Below are 26,533 nucleotides of genomic sequence, written 5' to 3' on the forward strand. Positions count from 1 at the left end.
TTTTTTTTTAGAAACATATATACGCATGGTATATTTTTGGAAAGAAGAAGAGTTAAGCTTGTTTTATGTGTTACTTTTAAGTATGAATTGAGCATTGTGGATATATCTGAATTGAGCTTCGTGGTGAACGGACGCGTTTTTCTTTGGAGCGATAAAAAATAAAAACAAAAAGTTTCGCGGATATTATTTTTACGAAATATTATTTATCTAATGGCTAAATCGGACGAAAATGTTTCCATTGTTATGATGAGGGAAATGCTGAATCTACGAAAAGAAACGATTTTATCTTTTTTTCGTGAAGCTGTTTCAAGCATGAATCAAAAGTGTTATGATTTTCAAACAAGTTTTCAAGATGTTCGACGCGAACTAGACAATATAAAATCAGGATTGAATTTTGTTGGTGGCGTATGCGAAGACAAAGTTAAAGCAGTAGGAGAAAAAATAAATAAGATATGCGAAGATTTAACAAATGTCAGAAAAATGCAGGGAAAAATATCTTCGGACAATACCGAACTAAAACTAAAGAGCGTAGATAATGAAGATAGACACAGGCAAAATAACTTACGAATCGATGGGGTAGTTGAAACAAACGAAGAAAAAGATTGGGATATAACAAAAGAAAAAATAAAGAAACTTTTTAACGTACAACTTGGAATAGAGAAAGATATTAAGATTGAACGAGCCCATCGAGTGGGACTAGGTAAAGTAGAACAGGCTCGAACAATTGTTCTAAAGCTTCGTGATTATGAAAATAAAAAGGTAATCTTAGAAAATGCAATGAAATTAAAAGCAATATCTTTATAAATGAAGATTATAGTTTTACGACTTGAAAAATACGAAAAGAACTTTTTGAGCAGGCATCATCGACAAAATGCTCATTACGCTAAAGTCGTGTACAATAAACTTATTGCTCACGAATTTAAAGAAAACATCCACAAAGTAATTGTTAGTTCGACGCTCGGAAATGAAGAAATTGATCACAGCGCTGCTGGTTGTTTGACACAGAGAAACGAGTAAGATTTTTTTAAAGTTTTGATTTAATTCATTATTTCTTATCTATGGATATTTTATTTGATCTTTTTAATTATTGGTTAAAAATTTAACGCATTTTACATATTTTTTAAAAATTAAACGCATTTAAAAAAAACGCATTTTGAAAATTTAAAATGCGGTAACTTTGAGGGTAACTTTTTAAATAACCTGTCTGAAGAAAATATAAATATTTTTCAAGAAACCCAAGTGAACTTAATTGACACACCATATATTGATCTTTTTGATTTTAAAATAATAAACGATCATTGTTCTTTTTCAGTTTTGCATATAAACATTAGAAGCATGCAGCAAAATTTTGAGAAACTAAAAGAATTTTTAAATATTATAAATTACACGTTCAACGTCATAGCTCTTTCAGAAACTTGGCATGATTTTGAAAATTTTCTTGAATTAAATTCTACTTTTAATTTGTCATCTTATAAACTTATTAGTCAAACAAGAGGAAGTGGAAAAAAAGGTGGAGAGTTAGGGCTTTCCCAGTAAACACGTTTTAGTTGGTCCAACTGACGGGCCAGTATTGGCTATAGTTGGCTAACTGTTCGCATTCCATGCCAACCATTAACCGACTGTATACCGTGTGTTTTTGAATCGTAAAAGTTTCCCTTAAGTTTGATAAATGTATTTATAGTTAAATGTATTTATAATTAAATGTATTTATAATTAAATGTATTTATATTTAAATGTATTTACAATTAAATGTATTTATAGTTGAATGTATTTGTAATTAAATGTATTTATAATTAAATGTATTTAATTATAAATACATCATCATAACGTTGGTCTATGTAAAAAGAGTTTGATTTGAAGCAATTTATCATTTTCTTTCAAACGCTTTTTTACCTTTTAATTAAACTTTTAAACTCAAACTCTCCTTCACCTTTTAATATAACCGTTACACTGGTAAGTACAAATATTTTACTTTTATCCATTAGTTACATATTAAGATATAAATTTTGACATTTGTTAGAGTTTTTAATTTAATTTTATGATGACACCATTGTTGTATTTGTATTAGACATTTTAGCTCTATATTTTAACTATTAATAAGAGTTAAAATACAGTTAAGATGTATATGTGCGTATATAGTATTATGTTTACGTGTGTATTTCTGTATGTATATATATATATATATATATATATATATATATATATATATATATATATATATATATATATATATATATATATATATATTTATATATATATATATATATGTTATAATATAATAATTTATGTATATGCATTTTGTGTTTGAGAGTGAATGAATCTATAAATGTAGGTATGCTTATATGGTATTATTTTTAGCACTTCCCTAAACGACTTCTTGTTATTGACAATAATCTATTGATACATTGATTTTCGATTCATATATGATGTTTTTCTTTGTATTTACTTATTCATTACATTTTTTCATTTCAGATTTATCTTATGATGGGTTTATGCGATATAGAAAAACAAAGTATTGTAAATTTGTATGAATTTTTTAAAAATAGCTACTAATAATTAGTCAGTCAATGTCTAAACTTCAATGTTGCATATGTCATTTTTAAGTAGTTTCTAGGCTTTTCTAAATATATTTTTATTCTTATGGTTTTACAAGCAAGGTCTGCAAGCAAATTTGAGCTGAAAAATTTTTCTTAGCCTTTAGGGAGAATTAATGTTGTTCTTTGTTTAATTTTACTTGTTTTAATAGTAGTTTTAATAAATAAATGTTTGTTTGTTCTTGGTTTTTTACTTATTTGTTTTCAGATTCTTAAGAACTAGGCAACTTAGCTAAGCAAGTTTTGTTTTATTTTTTAGTGCAATTGGAAAAAACAGAAGTGTTTTTCAGTCACTTCACACCATAATTGGTGCTAATTTGAGAAAGTTTACTATTTTTTTTTTAATTTTATATTGGATTTATTTTATATTAGATATATATTTTATGTTTTTAACATGGAAAACTGACTGTAATTTGTTGAGACGAAAGTGATCAACAGATTACAGTCAATAATTTGTTGATCACTTACTTAAATAATTATGTGCATTGTAGTCTAGATTTTTTGTTAAATTAAAAATCATTGATGTAAATAAATATTGTTTAATATTTTTGATAAACGACTTATGTATATTAACATAAAAAGTTATAGATTTCAATAAATCTTAAGTTTAAATATAGTCTTTGATTAGAAAAGATCACAATTTGTAAGATTCTTTTACATTTTTTTATTATTCAGTTGTAACAATAGTAATATTACTGGTAATATGTTTAATGATAATAGTGAAATTGAAATGGATAATATTAGGAAGAAGTTATCGAAGAAGTTATTAATGTAAATGCTAATAGGCAACTTGAAAATAGTTGTTGTCAAGTGAAAGAGATAGATCTAGGCATGATAAAATTAATTGTTGAAATCTAAGAAATGCTGCTCAGCGAGCAGAAAACTTGCCAGAATTCAGTGTCAAGCAGTGTTAATATGTTAATTTGATTTTTACTTTAGGCAATTTAGAACAAAGCAAAATATGAATTTTATAATTTATAGTAAAAATTAATAACAGTTTTAAATTTAAATGATTTTAGATTTTTTTATAATTTCAAAAATAATTATGTTCTTTTTTTTTTTGAAACATGGTTTTAATTTTGTAAATTTAACATGGTGTGAAATTTATTCATTAGTCAACAGTTAGAGAGAAGCTGGAGCTTAATTAGGAAATGCTGGAAATTAAATCAAGGTAAAAATAATTTTTGTTTACTGGTAACATAATAAAACCAGTTACTACTGTTTATTGCGTGTTTTTTTACTTTTTTTAACATGCTGCTTCGGAAACACTTTCTCTCCCACTCTCTATTAGATCAGAGGGAGAATTAATAAAACTTATGTAATTACTGATCTCTTACGTATTTCTTAATACCACAATTGATAATGACCATTTATAAGAAATATTTTACGAGTTGTTTGCTATTTTATGGCATAATTGTTCAAATTGTTTAACTATAATTGTCCCTCGATTGTTCAAATATTGTAATAAATAAAATCTTTCTAGTCCAAGTATTTATTTGATAAAATATCTTAATAAGTCGTGGTGTTTTATGTTAGTGTTACTACATTGTGTTGTCAAGCCTTTTTTATAATCTTTTCTTTTTTAATTACTCTGCAGACACAGTAATGTGTGCTTACAAATATTTTATGCTATGCGCTATTGTTACTGTGTTTTGTGTTGATAGACCTAGGCTGTTATAACTATTTTTTTATTCTTTATATTTTCTGTAATATTATTATCCTAATTCTACTAACAATAAAATGCGAATAATACTTTTTTAATTAAAAATTGTAATTTTTTTTTTCATTTCTTTTTTTAGGTATTTGCAGGCTTTACTTGACTTTCTTTTTCTGGTATCTGTGTTTTGACAGATTTTAAAAAGAACTTAACTGATGTTAAATGCGGTCTATGTCGTTAACTATAAGCAATGACATTGCTGTTAGAGAGTCGAAGTTAAAATATTATTTATAGAAAAATTTGTATTTAATTTTTTAGATAATATATCAAGTTATTAATATGTTTTTGTTTTTAATGATTTAATTACTCATAACCCGTATTAGGGGTTGCTTACTGCTAGTTTTTTATTATTTTTGCTGTTGTAAATTACTACTGTTATTATTATAATTGTAGTTGTTATTGTTATTACTACTGTTATTATTACAATGATTATTTCTGTATCATTACAAAGGTCAACAACAAAAAACTTTTTCTGGTGCCGAGCAAACAATTTGTTTTTTGTATAACATTTCTCTTTTGATTTCAAATATGCAACTCATTTTTCATCATCAAGTCAAGTTGTAAAGATAGTTGTAAACATTTATAACATTTGCACTTTCAATTAAAGTGTAAAAGCGAATTTAAAAAATCGCGAAAAAAATCATATAGTTGGCCGGTAATGGTACCAACTGTTTTATTACTGTTGGGCCGTTAATGGTACCAACAGTTTATAAAACAGTTGGGTAAGTCTTGGTAATAGCGTTACGTTTTTTTCACGGTACCAACTAAATAGCCGACTGTTGGCCCAACTGTAGCTAATAGTTGGTTATTAGGATCGGGCCAACTACTTACCAACTGTTTAATGTCTACTGGATGTGTATATATATATATATATATATATATATATATATATATATATATATATAAATATATATATATATATATATATATATATATATATATATATATATATATGTATGTATATATATATATATATATATGTGCAGGGTGGGGCAAAAGTCCCGCTGCCATTTTGATTGTGCGCCATCTTGGTTATGGGACGTTTAGATCAGTTTTGTTTTAAGCATTGTGTTGTGTAGACGCTCCAGTTTTATAATGGATAAATAAACGCCACAAGAACGAGCAGAAATAGTGACAATATTTATCAAAAGTGATCGTTCCATTATTGCCAGTAAGCGGAAATGGCGTAAAAAATATCCTAATCGTCCAGTGCCACCCAAAAAACCACAATTTATCGTTTACATGCCAATTTTCGACAGTACGGTGCGACGCAGACAGACCTCGTTCTGGAAGTCAACGGACGTCTTGTAACGCTGAAAATGCGGCTCTGGTGCGCGATAGTGTTTCAGAGTCTCCAGAAACATTAATTCGGAGACGTGGTTCTCAGTTACACATTTCTGCACGCAGTTTAAGGCGAATTTTGAAAATTGATTTGTTCCCGTACAAAATTCAATTAGTCCATAAATTGTTACCGAGAGATCTTGATCAACGAGGTCAGTACAGTAATGCAATCCTAAGGCTGTCTGATAAAATTTAAGATTTTTCGTCTAAATTTATAACGAGCGATGAAACCCATTTTCTTCTCAATGACCATGTCAATAAACAGAACAGTCGGTTTTGGGGAATAACGTACCCTCAATTAATTTATGATACATCATTGCATCCACAAAAAACAACTGTATGGTGTGGTATTCATGCTGGAAACATCATTGGTCTCTATTTTTATGAAAATGAACAAGGTGTTCAAGTGACTGTTACTGCTGAACGGTACCAAGACACGATTCAAAATTTTCTTGTGCCTGAAATGGAAGAACAAGGACTAGAGGACATGTGGTTTCAGCAAGATGGGGCCACAGCACACGCAGCCCGTTCAACAATTCAATTATTGAATGACGTTTTTTCACGAAGACTAATTTCGCGAAATGGCGATTTAGCATGGCCAGCTAGATCTTCGGATTTAACATCACCAGACTTTTTCTTATGGGGTTTTTTAAAATCAAATGTTTATGTGAATAAGCCCCGAACGATTCAACATCTTAAAGACAATATTCGTCATGAAATTGAAGAAATTCACCCTGAAATGTTACAGGATGTCATGAAAAATGCCTTAAAACGAGCCGAGAGTTGCATAGCGAATAACGGTTACCATTTAACCGATATAATTTTCCAATCATAAGGAAAAAATATGTAAAGACTAAATAAACTTTTTATAAAAACCAAACTTACTTATCTTTTCTTTGAACAAAGTTATGGGCAATTAAAATGGTAGCGGAACTTTTGCCCCACCCTGTATATATATAATATAGGTAGAGAGAGAGAGAGAGAGCGAGCGAGAGAGAAAGAGAGAGAACTCAACACAGAGTAAAGCAAACTTATATTATGTAAAGTTAAATAACAGCAACTGGTAATAAATAAGGAAGTCATTATTTGTACGCGCGTACAAATGTATATTTGTATTGAAAAAACATGACCCCGAGTTTTACCCCTAACGCGATCGTAATAAAATAATATTAACGACAAAAAAAAAAAAAAAAAAAAAAAAAAAAAAAAAAATTACAAAAATAATACGCACTGTCCGCTTTGATGACGTTGAAGTTGTTTGTTTTCGCTGCGACATTTTTGATACCAGCTTATTTCTTTTGCTTAATAACTTTAATTTTGAAGTTATTATGTGGTTCTTTATGGTTAAGGAAAGATTGCATTATTTTCATCCGGGCTTAAACGGTTGCGTTTTATCAATAATGTAATATTATAATATTAGGATCTTATGAAATAACAGGATAATAAATAGAATAATAATAATATTTTTATATCCTATATTTTAAATTTCCAATATAAATTTGGAAAACTACGTTGAGTTTTATTTACTCTCGTATTGAAATGAGTTTTGTATTTGTACCAACGGTCTTTTAGAGATTATAATTTTATTTTACATTAAAGATATATCTTAAATGTAAAACTAAATTATGATCCTTAAAAGATTTATCAGCGACAGTATTTATGACGAAAATATTTTTGAATTTTATTATTCAAACAAAAAAAATTAAAAATTCATTTTAAATTCATATTATATTGTGCAACAAAAAAATTTATAAGAAAAAGTCTATAGTACTTTTTTCAAAACGGCTTATGTTATATTGCTTATTACGAAATAAAAGCAATTAAAAATAACTTATAACTGGAAAAGGTTTAGTTGAAAAACGTTTTTTAAAATTAACGCTTGTTCGGAATTTCTTTATCAATCTTCAAAAAATCAATAACGTTTAAATTATCTTCATTATTAGCTCATTTTGTAAAAAAGTTAACTTTGAATTTTTTACCCTTTTGGCGTTTAAAAAAAAAAACTTTTGATATAGAAATAAAAATAGATAAATAAATGAAATTACGATTTAAAATATTTTTATTGAAGTTAAAGTAAATAAATTTTAAAAGATAATTAAAAAAAAATCGTCATACGAAGTAGGATCGTTAATTATTATTATATTCAATAACTATATATCCGGTTTTACGTCTGTTTTGCAGTTGTTAAGAAGCGTGTAATAACATTTAAGCGGTTCAATGAACCAATCAAAAAGTTTATATGCGTATAGAGAATATTTAACCCAATTAAAATCGTTATAAAACTTAACACCTGCGTTAAAAAATAATCTTACGAAATTCGAAGTTCACATTTCGTCATCTTTTCGTTTTTAAAGAAAAAACTATAAATAAAGAATAAAATAATATTCACTATGAATTAAAGAATCTAATACAATATTTTTATAAACTATGGCAGTTATAGAAGATATCCTAAAAGTTCAAGGCTGTATAAATATATTTGGTTACGGTTCTTTAATATGGAATCCAGATGTTGATTATGACTGCTCGTATCTTGGCTACATTAGTGGTTACGAAAGAAGGTTTTGGCAAGGAAGCACATATCATAGAGGGACATTAGAACAACCAGGTCGGGTGCTTACCATGACCAAAGTAAATGAGGTATTAACTTTAACTTGATGTATGATTTCTTAAAAAATAGCTTTTGAGTTTAAATTTTTTTTTTTTTTTTTTTTTACACATTAATCTCTTTTTTTTTGAAGGGCCGTTGTTGGGGCAGAGTTTTTGTGATAAAAGGCGCTGATAAAGTTCGAAAAGCGTTGGATTCTCTGCAAACGCGTGAGCAACAATTAGGTCATTACGATATAAGAATTGTGCCGGTACATATATTAGAAACTAACGACATTTTATACTCAGTCGTATATTATGCAACGCCTGAAAATCCTTTGTTTCTTGGCGAATCTTCTTTAGATGAAATAGCTGAAAATATTGTACAGTCTTGCGGTGTTTTTGGCCACAATATTGAATATTTGTTTCGACTTACAGACTTTATGCGCGAAAATTTACCAGAAGAAAAAGATGAGCATCTTTATGCTCTAGACAAGCTTGTTCGCTCAAAAATCGGTTTGCTTGCAAAAAACGTCTTGCCATGGCATAAGCTTTTAGAGAACGATAGTTTTAGAAAACAAATTTACGATATAAAAGAAACAAGTTACAACGAAGAAGTTGGTTTAAAAGCAATTATTGTTCAAGCATCATAAATTATTTTTTTTTAGGTTTTGGAATTGTTTATACTTTATTTTGTGTTACAAATTTTTACTAGTTATTTTTATAATATTTATATTTGCGTTTATTTAGTTTTTCTAATAACACACAACAAGTTTATTTTTATTCTGAAATGAAAAAAATTGCATATTTTTATAGCAATCTATCGCGTCCGATTAATTAAAAAGGATGTGCCTCTCGTAAATACATCTTAATACTTATTAACGAAAAAAATTAAAACTGAACTAAAAAATAAAAAATTAATTACTCGTAAATAAATACTCTTAAAAAATAAATAATTACTCGTAAAATAAACAAACTACATTTAATAATTACTTTGTTCCTTCGTATTAATTATTTAAAATGTTGATGTAATTAGTAACGGAAATATTTTGTGACACACAACAACAATAAGAATATATTTACCAGTAAATATTATACAAAGGTGTTAAATAACATAATACCGACTGGAAGGTTCACTCTCATATAGCCTAACTAAAACGAGGAGACCGAATTTGTAAACAATAACAAATTCATAAAGGACAAGGACAAGAAAATAAACGAGTTTCAAAAAATAAATACAAATAAAATAAAAAATAATAAATGAAAACAAACCCACGGAAATGAAAAGTATTTAGCTTACTTTGTAAAAAATTTCAGTCACTAATTGCAGTGTTTTTAAAGGAATGACTACCATAAAATTTTGTATCAAAAGCTTGAACACACAATCCACCTCTTTGAGACATCCTAGTAGATTGGGTATGAGCATGTATTAATGGAGTAAACCATTCTGTAAAGATAGAGGGAATCTTATCATTAATGCAACTGTGAATAAAACACAGTTTTCAAATTTTATGTAGTTATAAAAATTTATTAATTGGAGTTCTTTGAATGAATCTATTGTGTGGGAGTTTTGTGGTAAAAAATTAATTATTCGTATAGCTTTTTTCTGAAACAGAGAGACGATTCTTGATAGAAGAGCTTTGTCCCCAAGATAAATAACCATAAGTGAAGTGTGAACTAAATAAGGCAAAATATATAAATTTTAATGATTTTTTGTCAATAAGATGTCTAACTTTAAACAGAATTGCATTGGATCTATTTAATTTTATTGTTAATTGATTAATATGATCCTTCCAGGTTAAACTTTCATCAATCTTTATTCCAAGATAGTTAACACATTTTAGAGGGAAAAGTTTTTTACCGTTTAATTTTATTTTAAATTGATGACAAGGATTTTTAAACCTTGGTTTGAAAATAATCAAATCAGTTTTACTTGCATTTAAAGAAATTTTGTTGGCATTTAACCAGTTGCAGAACTTTTTTAGATCATATTTATTAATTTTATTGATCGACTTATTAAGAAACAGCAGATTTGTGTCATCCGCGAAGTGTTAGACTCTACAAAATTTTATGGCTTTGGATAAATCATTTATATAGATTAAAAACAATAATGGACCCAACACAGACCCTTGAGACACACCAACAGTGACATCACAAATATTAGAGTTTGATCCGTTGATAGACACAAACTGTTTTCTATTTGTAAGGGAAGATTCAAACCAGGAATTTGAAACTCCTTTTATACCATAGTAAGCTAGTTTTTTTTAATAGAATTCTAATATCCACAGTATCAAAGGCTTTTTAAAGGTCTATAAAAATACCCCAACCAAACAATCCTTTATCTAGAGCACTTCTAATATTTTTAGTCATACTTAATTGGGCAAATGATGTAGAATAATTTGTTCTGAAACCAAATTGTAAATCACATCGAATGTTAGAGTTGTTAAGGAAATTGTAGACTCGTTTAAACATAAGCCTTCCTAAAATTTTATCAATATTTGAGAGCAGGGATATTGGTCATAAGTTAGATACTAATAACTTTGAATCTTTTTTAAAAATAGGAACAATTTTAGCAGTCTTTAAAATATAGGAAAGACTCCCTTAGAAAATAAAATATTCAAAATATTTGACAAAATAATTGAAATTTCATTTCTGAGTAGTTTTAAGATATTTATTGGGACACTAATAGGACCTGATGATTTACGTGCATCTAGAAATTCAATAATCTTTCTTATTTCACTAATAACCTTAGGCTTAGAAAAAAAGGAATTCGGTGAAGGATTTAATAGGTAATCAGTAAAGTGACTCTTAGATAAAGGAATGTTTGATTGGATGTCTAAGCCAACATTGTAAAAATAGTTGTTAAAAGCATAACAAATGTCAATGGGATTAGTTAGAGTATTGTTGTTTTGAAGTATTATGGTTGCTAAAACTTGTGTAATAGAGTTAAGGTTGATAATATTAGCAATACCTTCCCATGTTGCTTTCATATTAAGCATATTTTTTTTAAATAGTTGTTATGGTAATTTTTTTTACTTTTTTTAATTATTAATTGAAGTGTATTACGGTACTTTATGTAATTATTAAAAAATACAGTTTATTATCAGAATCCTTTGATTGTATATACTTTTTAAAAGGCTTATTTTTGTGTTTAATAGAGTGTTTTAGATCATCAGAGATCCATGGTTTTGTTTTGAATTTTATACCCATTTTCGGTAATTTTCTAAAAGGAGCATTAATATCGAGCAATTTATTTATAGTGTTATGAAGCAAGCTATTACAGTCATTATCGCAAGACTTATTGGCAACCTTATCATTAAAATTTTTTTTAAAATCAGATAAAAATGATGTCTCATAAAATACTTTTCAGTTTCTTTCATAAACAGCTGGTTTTTTGTTAGATGATACTTTTAAGATGTCATAAGCAATCATTGAGGTAGCCAATCAGATATAGATGTTGTGAAATTACCTGCAGTAAAGTTATTTGATTAAAGGTTTGAAAATATGTTGTCAATTAATGTTTTAGATTTATTAATTATACGAGTAGGATGGACAATAAGAGGCAAGAAGTAGTTAGAGGATAGTAAATTTAAGATCTCTTGAGTCGAATGCAAGTCACTTTTATTTAAATCTATATTATAATCACCTAGTAAAAATACAGTTTTATTTTCTTTAAAAAGTTTTTCAAGTAATGGAAAAATATAGAATGCATTAAAGTCATCTATTGTCATTAATGGATGTTTATATATACAACCAATAATAATATTAGAATTTTTAAGGTTTATTAATTCAATAAAAACGGATTCTAATTCTATTGGTTTGTAAATGTGAAGATCTTTTCGAGGTTTATATGCAAACTTATTGTTAATGTATAATAGAGCACCTCTAGCTTGTAATTCTGTGGGTGTATGTCCATAACAGTAACCATTGAGCGAGATATTCGTAGTTGAAACTTTATAACTAATTAATATAGTTTCTGTTAATCCAACAATATCAAATTCTAGTTGAATCAATTTTAACAAATGTTTCAAGTCATCAATGTGCTTTGAGAGGGAAGCAATATTTATGTGTATAAATTTAAAAGAATTTTTATCATTAGAAAGATGACTTAAACCACTGATATCAGTGTAGAAGCTACCTAGTGGGAAAAAAGATATCTTTAGACGAATAAAAGACGTCTTTTTTATGGCTTGTTATGTCTTTTTATAATTAGTTTAAATAAAGACGTGAAAAAGGCGTCTTTTAAAAAGACGTCTTTAAAAAAGAGGTCAAAAAGACGACAGTCAGTTGTACGTCTTTATTAAGACGTACGAAAAGACGTCTTTTATATCAATGACCTTCAAAAAAAAGTAATAAGAAAATTTTCATTTAAATGTCAAATTAAACAATACCCAGTAGGGCTTTTCTTTCTTTAGGGAGGAGGATGGAAAAATTCACTAACGTTTCCCACAGGGAACAACTTAAGTTGTTAATTGGCAAATTATAATTTGCTTATTATAATTACAATAAACAAATTATTATTTGCTAATTAACAACTTAAGTTATTAATAAGCAAATCATAGTTTGCTTAAGAACATTGAAAATAACATTATAATATAATATACATTATATTATGTATTAATATATAATATATATATATAAAATATATAATTTTCTTTATATATAAGCATATATATTATGTATATATATATATATATATATATATATATATATATATATATATATGTATATATATATCTATCTATCTATCTATCTATCTATCTATCTATCTATCTATCTATCTATCTATCTATCTATCTATATATATATATATATATATATATATATATATATATATATATATATATATATATATATATATATATATATATATATATATATATATATATATATATATATATTGTAATAACTTAAAAACATTTTAAACAAACTTTAAAGCAAGCAGCATTTAAACTCTTGATTTAAGCTCCTACTGCAGCAGAAATCACTTAAAGATTCTTTGTTCCACTTCTGTTTACCTGATGTTGAAAGAGTTATCCAGCTTCAACCAGGTACAGATTTCTTCTAAATGTAAGGCATAGTCCAGCTGGATAATTCATAACCTTAATACTATATTCATCATGACAATACTTTACAACAAGCTTTTCCAAATTTTCTGTAGCTGGAATACACTAAGTGTTTTTAGTAAAGCAACAAGCACAGACTGTCTGTTCAACTTATGAGATCTTTTGAACTTAAATCTCCTTTCTTTCTTCGATATTAAATAAGGTATTATGAACTCTTGCTGTAATTTTAATAGTAACTAAAGTATCAAGAGTAAATTTATAAATTAACTTTAATTAAATAAATTTAAGTATCAATTGCAAACTTTGTTTAATTCTAAATAATAAAAAAATTATTAACAGTTAGTAAAGTAACCATAAACCAACTGCAAAATTATAAAAAAATAAACAAATATTATGTTACGTTTTATGAAAAAAAAAATTTTTTCCAAATAAAATGTAGGTCATATTTGAAAAAAAATGATAAAAATGATTTTTCAAATATGAACTAAGATTTTATTTGTAACTTTTGTTATAGTGAGAAAAAAAAATCTGTCTGTATGTTTTATAACGCGTTAATAAAATAACTTTAACTACAACGCGGTACTTGAAAATACGTTAGTAACGCAGTATATAACTTTTAACAATACAAAATATTGCTGAGTGGGAGTTACTTTGAAATGCGTTACGCGTTTTCGTTACGCTGAGAAATTTCGTAACAAGGCCTGTACGTATACGTATACGTATTTACAGTGGCGTATTTACATGACCTATACGTATTTACAGTGGCGGATCCAGCATTTTTTGATCTTTGAGATTATGACCATATAAAGTTCAAACCCCCCTCAATTTGAGGGGGTTGTAATTTTTATATGTTCATAGTTTTTGAACGCTGGGAGATAATACTATGAAACTGAAAAATTATCGATGAATATAAGTCTAGTTGAGAATAATACAAAAAAATATTTCATCAACTTGTTGCTCTCACGTTTGGGGCAGGTGTAGAAAAAATTTTGTGGCTTTTTTGTTCCCAGCCTCCAATCATCGCAATTTTTTGCAAACCCTCATTATTTGACATAAGTATAAACATGTAAATGTTTGGAGTTAGCTCCATGTCTGGAAGATAGCTATCTCAAAGATCAAAAAATGCTGGATCCGCCACTGATTTATATATGTATACATGTATATATGTATGTATACATGTATATATATGTATGTATACATGTATATATATATATATATATATATATATATATATATATATATATATATATATATATATATATATATATATATATACATATATATGTATATATGTATATATATACAACCCTTAGATGTTGTCCGAAAGTTTTTTCGATATTTTGTTGACAAAAAGTAAAAATTAAAATGCAAGACCGGAATTTTTTTTTTTTAATAATGATAGACTGCCTGCCCCAACCAAACCCTCAGTCGATGTAGCAGCACTCCCTTGCGGGTCAGGCTATTTGTCAGTCGATGTAGCAGCACTCCCTTGCGAGTCAGGCTATTTGTCAGTCGATGTAGCAGCACTCCCTTGCGAGTCAGGCTATTTGTCAGTCGATGTAGCAGCACTCTCTTGCGAGTCAGGCTATAAGATAGTCGATGTAGCATCACTCCGCGCATGATTTACAGTAAAAAAAATAAAAATAAAAACATTTTATTAAAAAAAATAAAAATAAAAACATTTTATTAAAAAAAATAAAAAAAAAAACATTGTTTATATTGTTAAAAACATTCAAAACGTTTTAAAAACATTCCGGTCAATTAAATTTGCGTTTTTGTGGTTTTTTTAAAAAACGATTAATTTGTAATTAAATTAATGGTTTTTACTTTCGTCCAACACGGAAATGTTGGACGAAAGTCAAAAGTAATTAAAAGTGACGTATATGTTGGCGTAAGAATCACTTTTTTCCTTCCGCTCTTCCCAAAGCCAACAAACTATAGATCTATGTATATATGTATATATATATATATATATATATATATATATATATATATATATATATATATATATATATATATATATATATATATATATATACGTTAAATGTATCTTTGACAACTTGTTTATCTTCAAACTTTTTACTTGCAAATCTATACGTATTATTGTTTTGCTATACATTATTGTTTTGTTTTCTTTCTATGTTTTTTTTTATTTATTGAAAGTTTATTTATTTACCATTGATTTTAAATACAGTGCTTTTGTATCCTTAAAACATTTTGTATAAGTGGAGTTTCAAAATGGGTGGGCTGCATCTGTTTAGCTAGAAAATGTTAATGGGAAAAAGCAAGAAGTGGATGGCGTGGTTCCAGTAAGATGGTTAGACAAGGCAGATAAAAAATTGTATTGGCCGCAAGGCATAAATGTACTGAAGGACAAAAATTCTCCACCAAACAAAGAGCTATGGTATCAAGATGATCTAGTCTCAATTAAGTTAGTCGCAGGTAAGTGTTTTAAAAAGTTTTACTTTTTAATTTTAAATTTTATTACATGAGCAATGCTAAAATACGCATATAGTTAGAGTTTACAAGCATTTGATATTATGTCACCTATTTTTTAATGTGTTGTGCTTGAAGAAACTTTTTTATTAGATATTAAATTAAAATATTTATTTCCAAACAAATAAGAAATCTGTAAACAATTTCTGTCTGTATTTACTTGTTCAAGTGCCAGTGAAGCGGACGATAGAAAAGAAGAAGCATTCAGTAAGCTTGCAATTTATTTTTCAAAATGTTTTTAAATGACCTGAATAATTTTGTTGTTTGTATTTAGTTGAATGATGAAATTGTTAAGACAAAAGATTGACTTTTTAACTTTTATGTTAAAGTTGTTATTTCCTTGTTAACTGCTGTCTGTCGTTAACAAATCAAGTAAAAAATGCACATAATGACATCAGATTTATCTTTAGAATTGTCTGCAAAACTTTTGGTCTGGATACAAAAGACCAAGTGAAAATGATACTTTCTTATAGCTAATAATCATTGCAGCTTTCTAGTCTTTATTTTTGTTTATGTGTATTTCATCTGTGTTGCTAATGATCGTCAGTTTTTATAATCTTATGATGTTAAATAATGCATCATTATGTTTTCGGCTAAAATAGAGCTTTGAATAATACTTTTATCCAGTTTAAATAAATAACAACTCTTAATGTGTATTAGCTGAATTATCTTTTTGTTTTGATAGCCTTTAGTCAATAACGGATTTTTAAATTGTTATGGGTCTACAACACTTAATTTCAGCAAAATTAAATTAAAAAGTCACGTCATAAAAAACATAAAAATATCAATATCTGTTTTCAATAACTTGGCTTTCATAGCAAATCTGAGAGGTGCAAATGTTTAGCTTGGTTTAAGTACAACAAAATAAAATACATTGATGTACAGTCATTTTGATGGTCGTAAATTTCTTTAGCATACTCATTTTTATATATTTTAAGACTACTGTTGGACTCCTGTCCCAATTTAATCTAGTGGAGACAAAAAGAAAGGACCGCGCTGGAAACAAGAAGAGGTTGAAAGGATCAGCCCTTTTTGAATTAATAGTCTAATTTTGAATTTTAAATTTTTGAATTAATAATCTAATGCGCTTCACTCAGCTGATCAAATTTCATTTGCTTTTTTGTGTTACATTAAAACTAGAGACTGTTTTTCATGTTCACTCATTTTTTAGAAGTCGTAGCCAGCTTGTATAAAAAGAGTTCTCTACGTGAAATAGTTAATTTTATTCATTCTCGACTTGAAATAATTAATTTTATTGATGCGTAAGCAACAACGCCAAGAAACTGAGCCCGCTCGAGAAACAAAAGAGAAAGATGAAGAAAATGATGAATCTGGAGATGAATCTGGAGATGATTCTTAAATAAATACATTCTGTTGAACATTACTGCTGTTTTATTTATAAATAATTCTCCTATTTTTAAACATATAAAAGATGTAGAAAATGCTTCCTCTTTTATATTGATAACTAAAAAGGGTTTTTTTCTCGTCATCGGAAAGAGCTTTTGTCATACTTTGTATGAAGAGCTGTTATCATTTATATTTAATGAAAACTAGCGAGAAAAAACTTTTTTAGATATGCATAATTGATTAACAAAGACGTCTTAAAGACGCATTTTTATGTCTTTTCATGACAAGACATAACAAGACAAAAAAGACGTCTTTTAGGTGTCGAAAAAAGATGTCTTTTAGATTTGCATAATCGACTAAAAAAAGACGCCTCAAAGACATCGTAAATAAGACTTTTAAAGACGTCTTTTCGACGTCTTTTTTCCCACTGTGTATTAAATGCTGATTTTATTTTATGATCAGCTTCACACGAGATATTATTAAAGGTATCAGTAATAGATTTGAGATTTTTTAAAGGGTGACGAACAGCTTTTTTCTTAATGCAATTTGAACCACGATTAATAGAATATTCGTTGTTAAACGGAAATATAGAGCTCATACAGTTCTTACAAAACCATGAATCATCATTAGATGAGTTTTTGAGTAACTGATAGTCTATATCGTTAAGGTCATTACATTTTATGTGTACCCAAAATAAGCAGTTGACACAAAAAATAGCTTTTTGATTTTTAGAGACAATAATTTTGCAGATGGCACATAAGGGGTCGTCCATAAAGTACGTACGCCAAAAATTTTGAAATTTGACACCCCCTGTTGCCATTCGTACTTTTTAATCCCCTCCCCTTTAAAAAGTACGTACGCTTTTCAAATCTCCCCCTCCCCTAACTTTTTTTTTTCAATAAGTTTTCAAACAGTTATTGAAAAAAAAAAGGTGGAAGCACCTTAGGTACTTTATACGACCCCAAAGCCCTTTGATAGCGGCACAGAATCCCAATTTGAAAAACATCTTTAAATATATACATAGAGGACAATGTGTTCGCTTGGCCGAGAGGTGATTGTTATGCACTAAGGCGGCGGATACCCGAGTTTGATTCCTGGTAAATATCCAGTTGTACTTTTTTTTTGTTTTAATAACGAATAAAATAAAAATAAAGTATACTTAAGGCGGACGTTTTTTTCAGACACCCCTCTTTAGTAAGTCCGTAAAAAACGAGTCTTATGCGAGATCATTAATATTGAAAACAAAGCCTAAAACCCAGTGCCGAAAGTAGTCTGCCCATACCCCTCAATTGTTGGGGGGGGGGGGCAGCAAATTTTGTACCCGCTTGCTAATTTAAGGAGCTTTTTATTTTAGCAAAATTTAGCGGTATAATTTGGAAAACTTTGAGACCCTAATGACACGTTGTTGTTTTTTTTTTTTTTTTGGGTGGGGGTGGGGGGGGGGAGGGGTTGGGGGCCTCCAACCCATTAGCCACGACCCTGCTAAAAAGTCTTTTATAATATAAGTTATAAGTTTATTAAAGTTGTATGAGTTTATTAAAATCGTAAACCATAATATAAATACAAATAGCAGGGGCAAGAAGAAGACATAATTGGTCTTATCACCAAGCCTCTTAGTCTTTACTGTAAATATAAGACAACAAAAATTAAAAAACATTACACTATATAATATAAAACGTTTTTCTAAAGACTTAATAAAACAACAATCATCGCTCCTAAAGTCCTACTTTAACTTTTTGTTTTTGTATTGGTTAAGAAAAATTTAAAAAAATAGAAAAAAAAAGAATTAGTACAAAGAAACTATATTATTAAAAAGCATCCAAGCAAATACGCATAATCCTGAAGCTTTTCTTTTACACTTTACTTTAATACTTTTGTTGACTCAAAAAATAGGTTTCCTGAAATACGCCTTACTCAGAGCCAGTATATAAGGGATGGCATGTGTGCATGGGCGCCCGAAGGATTTTTTGATGTTCCAGATAGGGGTCGTCCATAAAGGACGTCATTCAGAATTTAATTAATAACCAGTAGTAGAAGTTTGTTGGCTACCTTACGCGGAGATTTTCATCGAACATAAGGTGCAATATTACTCATAAAGTCTCTGCGCACAAGAGCCAACATTCTCCTACTTTTTGCCTTAGTTAAGTTAAAGTGACATTCTTTATGGATCACCCAATAGGACATTTTCACACATTATGCAAGCTCCAAACTTAAGTATGTTTATACCTATACCAAATGAGGAGGCCTTGCGAAAAATTAGTATGGAAGAGGCCTGGGAACAAAAAGCCTTGAAACGCTTGCCCCCAACCAAAAACGTGACAGCACTAATGTAGTAAAATTTTAAATTTTAATATCTTAAACTAAATTTAAATTTATCAACAGATTTTAAATTTCATTAAAAAATATTGTAAATTACAAAAGTTATGGAAAAAATTTATATATTAAATGAAATGAATATGAAAGGAAAAAATTTATATATTAACGAGGACTTCTGCGCGGAAACAAACCTTATTCGAAAAGATTTGCGTGAAAAAATGAAAATGGAAAGAGAGTCGGGGAAATTTGCATACATATCGTACGATAAATTCATCGTACGTGATTGGAAAGAAAAGGAAATTATTTTATGTCCTTAATATACTATTTTCTTATGAGTATTTATTTACCTTTTTTTTGCTTATTTAAATTTTTTACTTTTTTCTTTTTTTTTATCAAAAATGGCGAATAATGTGTTTGACCAATTAGATTTTGAAAAATTAAATTATGATCCTTTTGAAGATAATCTTTTGAACAATCTTTCTGATGACAACTTAAATATTTTTTTAGAAACTCAAATGAGTTTAATTAAAACACCATATTTTGATCCTTATGAATTTAAAATCAAAAAAGATTTAAACTCATTTTATATATTACACTTAAACATAAGAAGCATGCGGCAAAATTTTGAAAAATTTAAAGAATTTTTATTTATTATAAATTACTCGTTCGACGTCATATCTCCTGAGAGACTTGGCATGATTCAGAAAGTCCTCTAGAGTTGAATTCGAATTATAGTTTGGCAAATTACAAACTAATTAGCCAACCACGAGGAAGCAATAAAAAAAGGCGGAGGACTGGGTGTTTACGTACTTAAAAAGTATTAATTTAAAATAAAAAAGCAATTAAGTGTAGCAAATAACAATTATGAAAGTCTTTTTATTGAAGTAATTAATGCAAAAAACAAAAATAGTATAATTGGATGCGTGTACCGACCACCTAGTGGTAAAATTAGATCATTTCAAGACTTTATCGAAAAAAGTATTTTAAAAACAAACAACGAAAAAAAAAAAATTATTTATCCTTGGGGATATAAACTTGAATGCACTAACATACCAGAAATTTCCAAAAACAAAATCTTTTTTTGACATGTTATATAAGTACAATGTTTTGTCAGTAATTAATGAACCGACTCGGGTTAATAGAACTTCTGCAACTGCAATAGATAATATTTTTATTAACAATCTCTTAGAAACATCATTTGAGGCAGGAATATTTAAGACGGATATTAGCGACCATTTCCCAATATACATTACCATAAAAAATATAAAAGTAATTCCAAATGATCAACCCAAAATTTTATATATAAATAAACGCAACCTTTCAACTCATAGTAAAAACAATTTTACGAACAAATTATATTTAGAGAATTGGAGTGATGTTTATAAAAGTCAAAATGCAAATGAAGCATGTAATTTATTTTTAGACAAATTCCAAGAGATTTTTAATGAAGCTTGTCCAAATGAAGTATTAAAAATAAAAACAAAAACACTTGCTAATCCATGGATGGATAAAACACTTATTAAATGCTCTAGAACCAAACAAAAACTGTATAATAAATTTCTTAAAAATAAAAGCACAACTAATGAAAAAAATTATAAAGCATACAATTATTTTTATATCGATCTTTTAAAAAAAACTAAAAAAAATTATTACAGTAAACAATTTACTAATTGTAAGCTGGATACTAAAAAAACATGGGCTGTAATTAATGGCATACTAGGAAAAAATAAAAATAAAACTTCTTCGCTACCCAAACGAATCAATATAAATAATAATGATATATTCTGTCCTAAAGAAATATCCAAAGAGTTTAATACATATTTCACAAATGTTGGACTTGATCTAGCTAACAAAATTACAACACTTCTTAATTCTTATAAAACCTATCTAACACCATCAAATGATAAAACGTTGTATGATTTCGACTTGACATTAAAAGAATTTGAAACGGCTTTTTCTTTGATAAAAAATAAAAATTCATCAGAATTTGACGGTATTCCCAGCAATATACTAATTTCAAATAAAAAAAGCATCAGTAGACCATTGTTCTATATAGTCAAGCTTTCACTGGGCCAAGAAATATTTTCTGATGTACTAAAACTCGCAAAAGTAATTCCAGTTTATTAAAATAATGATCATGCAAATGTTTCTAACTACAGGCCTATATCATTGCTTTCTGTATTTTCAAAGATATTCGAACGTGTAAATTATAATAGAATCTTTGACCACTTAACAAAAAACAATTTTTTTTATCCAAAACAATTTGGATTTCAGAAAAATCTTTCAACTGAACATGCGATTATTGAATTAGTCGATCAAATAAATAATGGCTTTAATGAAAATAAATTTACCTTAGGTATATTTATTGATCTAACTAAAGCTTTTGACACTGTTGATCATTCCATCTTGTTAGAAAAATTAAAGTATTATGGGGTAATTAATAAGGACTTCAATTGGATTAAAAGTTACCTTACTGATAGAACACAATATGTTCATAAAAAAGAATACGGAATTCTTAAAGTCCCCTGTGGAGTACCCCAAGGATCAATACTAGGCCCTCTCTTATTCTTAGTTTATATAAACGACTTAAGTAATGCATCAGTGAAATTAAACCCAATTATGTTTGCTGATGATACAAATCTCTTTCTTTCCAACTATAGTATCAAGCAACTTTATGCTGACATGAACTTTGAATTAAATAAGATAAATGACTGGTTTCAAGCAAATAAACTCTCATTAAACGTTAAAAAAACAAAATATACATTATTTTATAAAAAGTTGCAAGAAGTAAACCTTCCCCTCAAACTACCAGATCTTTTTTTAAATAATAAAGAAATAAAACAGGAAGACTCTTTAAAGTTCTTAGGGATACTTGTGGACAAGCATTTATCTTGGCTTCCCCATATTAAATATTTACAATCAAAAGTTAGTAAAGCCATCGGCATGATGTACCGAGTTCGTCCTTATGTTAATAGTATATGTCTTAAATTAATTTACTTCTCTTTAATTCATTGTTTTATCAGTTATGCCAATATTACATGGGGCAGCACGCAAACTACTAAACTTAAAAAAATACTTAGTGTTCAAAAACATGCGTGTAGAATTATATACGGAAAAAAAAGAAGGGAGCACACTAAACCCTTAATGCTTGACATGAAAATGATGAATATTTATGAAATAAATATTTATCAACACCTAATTTTTATGTATAAGTTTACAAATAACCTAACTCCAGTAAATTTTAATTGTAAGTTTAAAAAAAATATAAATGAAAAGTATTTCCTTAGAACAAACCAATCAAATTTCTTTAAATTGCCTAAGAAACTAAACAAGTTTACAGAGTGTTCAATAGCATTTTGCGGACCAAAAATAAGGAACTATTTTAAAAAAAAAGAAGCTAAAAAAGATAATATGGTAAAATCATTAAACTCATTTAAGTTGCTAGCAAAAAAACACATTTTTAATTCGGAGGAATTACCAGAACTCCGTTAAGTTATATCAAAATAGTTTTACTTTTTTATTCTTTGAAAAATTAATTGCACATATCTTTTGTAGTTATTTATGCAATGGTGTATATATTTTAAATCCTTGAGTATTTAAATTTGAAGTTTTTACATCTTACTTTTATCTGCAGTTTATTTGAACATTTTGACGACATTTTATTTTTTCAAGAGGCTCTATGAAAAGATTGTGGTGGTATTGTATCACCCATATCTTCTTTGAGTCTTGGTCTGTTTTTTAAACTGTCTTATTTGTTTATATATTTTATTACGTGATAATCTTATTATGACCATGCAAAACTTACAGCCCCTCATTTTTTTTTTTTTTGGAGGGAAGGGGTCGGAAAATTTGCGCCTAAGCATGTGTGTGGACAGAGGGAAACTATACCCTATACCATACATCTTTTTATGTTGGCAAACTAGGATTTTTAATCTAAATTTTAACTTTTCTATTGACTAGCTGATTAATTGTGATAAATTAAAAAATCGAAGTACGTACTTATAAGTTAAACCCTTCCCCCCCCCCCCATACGCTTTTCTACGCTTTTTAAAGACCTCTCCCCTCCCCCTATGAGCGTACGTACTTTATGGACAACCCCTAAGCTATCTGCCATGATATATCTATAGTATAGTATATAATAATCAATATTAAAAAAATAATAATAAATATGCTTATAACATGTTATAAATAAATATATATCTATATATGAATAAATATATATAATAAAGAAAAAAGTTTGAAAAAATTTATTTATACTTTTATACTTTTAAGAATTAAGTTAAAATATATAGATATATGAAGTTAAACTTGTTCAAGGAAGTATAAGTATTCCTTGATAAATTAAATAAATAAATATAGCACGTGCCTGCCTTCAGGGAAGATTTAAGGTCAGTATTATAATAAAAGTATAGTTTTAAATGATGAAATGATGAAAAAAGTAAATTACTATTATTATTACATAATAGTCTAATACAAAATCTAATAGTTAATTCAACACATTATAGGGGAACCTGTTGTACCTTTGACCACGTTGTACCTTTGGTCACTCTACTCTGTTGGCTTACTATTATTATTTAAAAAAAACGGGAAGTGTCATTTGAAATAGTAGTCCATGACAACTCTTCTTATCGTAAAACATTATACTTGGGATAGATGGTATTGATCCACAAGTAATTATAAGTTTTGACTCTTAAAAAGTAAATATTTGTGTTAATCTTATTCTGATTTTAAAACTGTGATAAATTGTTGTTTGATTCATCTACGACATTATAAACATTACCCAACATCTTTTTTTTGTTATGGAAAATTTTGGATGATTATGTCTGACCGTAAATGGGGATTAAGACAATAACTGTTAAAGAAACCCATCTCGTGTACCTTTGACGAGGGAGATTGGCCAGCTTCAACAGAGCAAGTTTTGATTGATCGCATTAAACTAAAACTACAAGAAATTGATTTAAGCTTTTTACAGTCGCATATGAAAGGTGTCAGAGCAAAATTGAGATCAATTGCAGATGGTGGTGTTTTTTCATGTAAAAAATAATATATTTTCATTAAAAGATAAATACTTTATTTAAAAAAGATATAATAGTAGTTTGTTTTTTTATTTATAAATAAGTTATTGACGTTTTGTATTTTGTCCGATAACTTCCGCATCACCCGTTATATATATATATATATATATATATATATATATATATATATATATATATATATATATATATATATATATATATATATATATATATATATATATATATATATATACATATATATATATATATATATATATATATATATATATATATATATATATATATATATATATATATACATATATATATATATATATGTTATTTGTGCGGCCGTGGCGCAGTGGTTAGAGCGCTTGCTTTATAAGCAGAAGATCCAGGTTCGAAACGAGCTCTGGACATATTTTCGGGTCACGGTAAGGAAGGAGGCGTGAACTTGGTTAAATGGATTTCCGCGGTGCTCTGTGACAAGACCGTTAGGACTTCTTGGGGCACCTTAAAAAAAATATATATATATATGTATATATATATATATATATATATATATATATATATATATATATATATATATATATATATAGAGAGAGAGAGAGAGAGAGAGAGAGAGAGAGAGAGAGAGAGAGAGAGAGAGAGAGAGAGAGAGAGAGAGAGAGAGAATATACAGACCTAACTAGTTAACTACTTAGTTGGGCATAAATACCTAGCTACTGACCCAGTAAACACAGATTGGTTCAGAATTGGTCGAAATTGGTAGAAAAATGGGTAAAACGTTTAGCGACCTATTATTGACCAAAAATCGACGCTTAATTTGAAATGTATAATTCAAACTTTTATATATATACTTTTACTAAACTTCGATCTAGCGTTTAGAATATCGAATTACATTAGTCAATATTGTAAACCTTTAATCGAACTTAATTAAACGTAAATATTTATAGATTTAAAATCTACGCCCAGTAAACACACAAACGTCTATTAAACGTCTAAACAACGTTTCGACAAAACGTTCAGATATGGTCGATTATCCGTTTAGAATGAAATCCAGATTAACGTTTAGAACAAACACCCATAAAACGTCTATATTCAAACGTATTTTAGACGTCTATTATAGGATTATTATACATATATAAAGCGTTATTATACATATATAAATTATTAGGCGTTATTATACATATATTATATTATACATATATAAAGCGTTAAGATTTTGTATAATTTACGTTTAAATCTAGTCTAATTAACGAACGAGGGTGGTCTGAAAAGTTTCCGACCTCAACGTGAAGATAGCAGCACTCGTAAATAAAAACAAGTGAATTTTGTTTGTTCATATGTCGATTGTTATTCACTAAAGTTTCAGCCATTTTGAACGCGCAATTGTTATGCAACAGTCGTTTGAGTGAGTTGATGTGAGTAATTTTTTGAAAATGGACAAAATCGAGTATCTAGCTGTTATTAAATATTTGTTTTTGAAAGGCAATACGCCTACGCAAATCAAAGATGAGATGGATTCTGTGTATGGGGACTCTGCACCATCATTTATCACAGTGAAATTTTGGGCAGCTGAATTCAAACGTAGCCATCAGAGCTTGGTAGACGATGAACGTTAAGGACGTCCAAAAACTGCAACTACCAATGAAAACATCGCCAAAGTTCACCAAATGGTGCTAGACGATCGCTGAAATAAAGTGAGAGAGATAGCAGAGGTTATGAACACATCAAAAGAATGTGTTTGTCATATATTAAATGAAAATTTAGGCATGAGAAAGCTGTCTGCGCGTTGGGTGACGCGTTTGCTCACGTTAGATCAAAAACGTGTTCGAATGAACATTTCCAACGCTCTATTGGCGCTGTTTAGGCGCAATAAATCCGAGTTTTGGCAACGATTAATTACTGTAGATGAAACTTGGATACACCATTATACGCCCGAAACAAAAATAGAGTCCAAACAGTGGGTTGCAAATGGGAAACTGGCTCCAAAAAAAGCAAAAACTGTTTTTTCGGCTGGAAAAGTGATGGCAGCTGTTTTTTGGGATAGTCTTG

The 26,533-nt window shown here is 28.2% G+C and overlaps 3 protein-coding genes across 4 annotated transcripts; all 3 read left to right on the forward strand.

The window, feature by feature from the left end:
• Positions 1–4,589, forward strand: LOC136084505 (uncharacterized). 2 transcript variants are annotated; one of them, XM_065804552.1, is made up of 3 exons: positions 1–1,013; positions 2,473–3,765; positions 4,394–4,589. In XM_065804552.1, exon 1 carries the CDS (start codon positions 211–213, stop codon positions 802–804), a length of 594 nt encoding a protein of 197 aa, XP_065660624.1. In that variant the 5' UTR covers positions 1–210; the 3' UTR covers positions 805–1,013; positions 2,473–3,765; positions 4,394–4,589. The 2 variants fall into 2 exon arrangements, with proteins under 2 accessions (XP_065660624.1, XP_065660625.1); XM_065804553.1 differs by having other exon boundaries at positions 3,710–3,765.
• Positions 4,590–7,951: 3,362 nt separating this feature from the next.
• LOC100207977 (glutathione-specific gamma-glutamylcyclotransferase 1) lies at positions 7,952–8,980 on the forward strand. Its single transcript, XM_065804554.1, has 2 exons — positions 7,952–8,289; positions 8,391–8,980. The coding sequence occupies exons 1-2, from the start codon at positions 8,080–8,082 to the stop codon at positions 8,886–8,888; spliced, it is 708 nt and encodes a 235-aa protein (XP_065660626.1). The 5' UTR covers positions 7,952–8,079; the 3' UTR covers positions 8,889–8,980.
• An 11,566-nt stretch (positions 8,981–20,546) lies between these two features.
• On the forward strand, positions 20,547–26,100 carry LOC136085195 (uncharacterized). The gene is made up of 3 exons (XM_065806484.1): positions 20,547–21,569; positions 21,735–22,434; positions 25,967–26,100. Exons 1-3 carry the CDS (start codon positions 20,547–20,549, stop codon positions 26,098–26,100), a joined length of 1,857 nt encoding a protein of 618 aa, XP_065662556.1.
• The last annotated feature ends 433 nt before the right edge of the window (positions 26,101–26,533 follow it).

The sequence above is a fragment of the Hydra vulgaris genome, chromosome 09, assembly GCF_038396675.1.
Source record: "Hydra vulgaris chromosome 09, alternate assembly HydraT2T_AEP".
In the NCBI taxonomy this organism is placed as follows: domain Eukaryota; kingdom Metazoa; phylum Cnidaria; class Hydrozoa; order Anthoathecata; family Hydridae; genus Hydra; species Hydra vulgaris.

Coding starts and splice junctions, on each gene's coding strand:
- LOC136084505 (XM_065804552.1), top strand. CDS start 211: ATGGCTAAATCGGACGAAAATGTTTCCATTGTTATGATGAGGGAAATG.
- LOC136085195 (XM_065806484.1), top strand. CDS start 20,547: ATGTTATATAAGTACAATGTTTTGTCAGTAATTAATGAACCGACTCGG. Junction 21,570..21,734: donor ATGTACTAAAACTCGCAAAA/GTAATTCCAGTT, acceptor TTTGGATTTCAG/AAAAATCTTTCAACTGAACA. Junction 22,435..25,966: donor AGTTCGTCCTTATGTTAATA/GTATATGTCTTA, acceptor TGTTTTTGAAAG/GCAATACGCCTACGCAAATC.
- LOC100207977 (XM_065804554.1), top strand. CDS start 8,080: ATGGCAGTTATAGAAGATATCCTAAAAGTTCAAGGCTGTATAAATATA. Junction 8,290..8,390: donor CCATGACCAAAGTAAATGAG/GTATTAACTTTA, acceptor TTTTTTTTGAAG/GGCCGTTGTTGGGGCAGAGT.